General features: G+C 41.8%; 1 protein-coding gene across 1 annotated transcript in view; it reads right to left on the reverse strand.

The window, feature by feature from the left end:
* The window catches only part of LOC107697577 (DENN domain-containing protein 4B-like), a 22,699-nt gene extending 20,485 nt beyond the window's left edge, over window positions 1-2,214 (reverse strand). The window contains exons 1-3 of the mRNA XM_016498375.1: window positions 1,900-2,214; window positions 1,342-1,594; window positions 40-109 (exon numbers count right to left, since the gene is read on the reverse strand). Of these exons, the coding sequence (XP_016353861.1) occupies window positions 40-109; window positions 1,342-1,594; window positions 1,900-2,195 (619 nt within the window). The 5' untranslated portion in view covers window positions 2,196-2,214. The remainder of the gene's footprint in view (window positions 1-39; window positions 110-1,341; window positions 1,595-1,899) is intronic.
* Between the last annotated feature and the right edge of the window lie 1,576 nt (window positions 2,215-3,790).

Raw genomic sequence — 3,790 nt, forward strand, 5'->3', positions numbered from 1 at the left:
GTGTGTGTGTGTGTGTGTGTGTGTGTGTGAGACACTCACCTGCCTCGTACACCAGTGCGTTCGCTTTAGCCACTGAACGCTTGTAGCAGAGGTACAGCGCCGGACCCCACTGAACACACACACACACACAAACAATCAAAACCAACAGAGAATCCGAGAGTCAGAGAAACAGACTAAAAAAAGCAGAAGAGGGAGTTCACAACTGATGGTGTTTTCTGAAGTGTGTTTCAATAGGAAGGAGAAGCAGATGTGGACATAATTACAAGCTCAGCGCTCGTTTAACACGCACTGAGACAGATTTAAATCCACTGCATACTAACACACAGCAGAGAGCTAATGTTTAGGTCAGTAAGATTTACTAATGTTTCTGAAAGAGTCTCTTCTGCTCATCAAGGATGCATTTATCTGATCAGAAATACATTAAAAAAAAAGTGAAATATTATTACAATATACAATAGCTGTTTTCTATGCAAATATGATATATAAGTAATCTGTAAACATTTTAATTTTAATTTTAATTTTTTCATTTTAAATTAATTATAATTGTTTTGTTATAATTTATTGCAATTTTATTTTGTTTTATTTTAGTTATTTTATTTTATGTTATTCTATTTTAAGTTATCAAATATACAGTAAAATTATGAAATATTATTACAATTTTAAAAAGCTGTTTTCTATGTGAATATCTGTTAAACTGTAATTTATTTCTGTGATCAAAGCTGTATTTTCAGCATCATTACTCCAGTCTTCAGTGTCACATGATCTTCAGAAATCATAATAATATGCTGATTTGCTGCTCAAGAAACATTTCTGATTATTATCAATGTTGAAAACAGTTGTGCTGCACAATATTTTTGTGGAAACTGAGATACATTTTATTTTTCAGGATTCACAGATGAACAGAAAGTTCAAAAGAATTTGATTTATTTGATTGAAATATCTTTTGTAACATTATAAATGTCTTTACTGATTCATTTAATGCATCCTAGATGAATAAAAGTATTGAAAAAAAAATCGTACTGACCAGTTTAAGTTGTTTGATATGGAGGTAACAAACCAATAAGTGTTTAAAAAATAAAGCTGAGAGAAACACTCGATCATCTGAGTGAATCAGTGAATCAGTGACTCAATGAATTAGTGACTCAGTGAGTCAGTTAATCCGTGACTCGGTGAGTCAGTGAATCCGTGACTCAATTATTCAGTGACTCAGTGAATCAGTGACTCAATGAATCAGTGACTCAGTGAATGAGTGACTCAATGAATCAGTGACTCAATTAATCAGTGAATCAGTGACTCAATTCATTAGTGAGTCAGTGAATCAGTGACTCAGTGAATCATCACCATGCCGGTGTTGAGGTTCTTGTCCACTCTGCAGTAGGTGTGCGGCGCCGTCTCGCCCTTGCTAGGCATCAGCAGCGAGATCTCAGTGATGCCCAGTGTGTTCAGCGCCTGTGAGTCCGGCGCTCGGCGGAACATCAGGAAAGTGCGGTGCATCGTGGGACCGCCGGAGCTCAGGCTCGCAGAACGACTGTACGGGGTCGTCTCGATCACCTGCCATCCCGACCGGACCGGATCCTTGCCCTCGTACAGAACACTGACACAAACACAAAACACATCCATCAGTCGATGTGAACGAGCCGTTTCTCACACACAGGACTAAATGATCAAACTCTGCTGTTAAACCTGTTTCACACTCGATCTACATTTTTGCTCTCTGACACTCGCAGCGCACACACATAACGCCAGTTTGAGTCTCTGAATAAAACGGAGCTCTATATTCTCACTGTATCAGACTATATGAGCCATAAAAGCCTGATGGATCAACAAAATCACACATGCAAACTTTTTCTAAATGTTGTCTAAAAGGTTGAATGGTCTATTTCCGGTGTGTTCTCTCACCCGAGCTCGACGAGGGGCGGTTTGTCGTGTCCTCTGCGGTAGCACAGGAACATGTGTGTGTTGTTGAGCAGGCCTGCGCTCAGCTCCGCCGGATGGCCTGCTTGGGTCTTCTCGATGCAGGTGAAGCCCTCAGGAACGTCTTCCCCGAGGCCACGGGCGATCACGGCCAGATCAGTGACGGGCTGCAGCGCTCGCACGCCCCTCTGCTGACCCTCCTCGTCCAGCGGAGACGAGTCGCCCCCCAGACCCGCCACCACGAAATAATCCACCAGCTGAGGACAGCGCTCCTCCGTCATCACGCCGGTCTAAATGCCACTGACACACACACACACTGCTAGGGCAGCGAATTTTCGAAGCGGTTTCCATAACCGCGGGGAATGGAAAACGAAAACAGGGAGAAGGGGCGCTGCTTACTGTTTGCAGGTTCGGTGTTCTGTCATGATCTGCCTACTGTGTTAGAGCGAGGAGACACGGCGACAGGGGAGAATTTACGAAGGAGTCTTTAATAAACCAAAACAGGGTAACACACACGTAGGACAAAGAGTTGACATATAACACCGATCACTGGACTCAAGAAAACACTGGGCTTAAATAACTGAAACCAAACAAGGGAATTAACGAGAAACACCTGAAATCAATGAACACAATCAAACACGGGAGAAACTGGGTCATGGGGAGCACATGGGGAGCAAAACACAAGACAGGAACACAGGGGCAGCCCAAGGGCATGACAGTTTTAATGGTTTATTTAAATTTTAACAATAAAAATTATGTCTAATCAATTCAATTTGTAAATATTTAACAATTAAATAATTTATTAATGAAATGGGTTTCATTTTTTCAGAAGTCTGTTTAAATTTTTTTAGATTCAATGTTTATGATTTAATACAAATGAAATGATCAAAAACGCTGGTAATCAAATGAATGCATGAAACTATAACAATTTAATTAATCTTGTAAAATTAGGTTTATTTTTTTTATTAAAACATGGAAAAAAATGTATATTCACACACACTTGTTCATATCAGCATATGATTCAGTGTACAGCCCTCCTTTTGATTCATTCATCCAAAATTTGTCTAATTCAGTGACATTTCGTGACAGGAAGTGCACACTGTCAGCGCGTTTCCTGCTCATCTGTCTGACGTGTGTCCCAATGGGGTCAAAGGTCAGCGTGCAGGTGACGGGTGATGACAGACTCTCTGCATCCGTCACACTCACATCTACAAACACACCTGTCGCCATGGCGACCGGCTCAGGACCGGACATCCCCTGCTGGAAATTAACCAGGTTAACTCACCGCTGTTAGACGGGACTGAACCACATCAGTTCGGATCAGTCTGGTTCTGACAGACGTCTGCAGAATCAGTGTCGTCTGTTATCAGATCAGATCATGAATGAATGAGAGTCAGTGAAGAGACGAGCGAACAGCAGTCTGATCACACCAAAACGAGCGATGCAGGAAACTATCAGAGGAAACAACAGCCGTTTCACTTCACTTCCTCTTCATCGCTCAAGCCTTCAGAAATCAAAGAGGAGCAACGTGTTTCCAGCAGAAACGCACTGCTCATAAAAACACAGCACTGTCTGTCTCATGTCTGCTTAACCACTGGCTACTTTAACTGATTTAAAATCAGACTAAATAGGCTTTAAAACCAGCTAAAACAGCTCAAATCAAGACATCACATTTCATATTTTAATTTGTTCCCTCAAACACTGTCATTTTTAGGGGTGCTCCGATTGATCGGCTACCGATCACTATCGGCCGATAATCACGTTGGGATGATTGATTGGCGGTCTCTAAAAAGGCCGATCTCCAAAAACCGATCTCAAGCTAATGACGCTGCTGTGAGAGGTTTGGCACGACATGCAGCGGCACCGTCTCAGTCTC

The sequence above is a fragment of the Sinocyclocheilus anshuiensis genome, unplaced genomic scaffold, assembly GCF_001515605.1.
Source record: "Sinocyclocheilus anshuiensis isolate Anshui unplaced genomic scaffold, SAMN03320099.WGS_v1.1 scaffold1312, whole genome shotgun sequence".
Lineage (NCBI taxonomy): Eukaryota > Metazoa > Chordata > Actinopteri > Cypriniformes > Cyprinidae > Sinocyclocheilus > Sinocyclocheilus anshuiensis.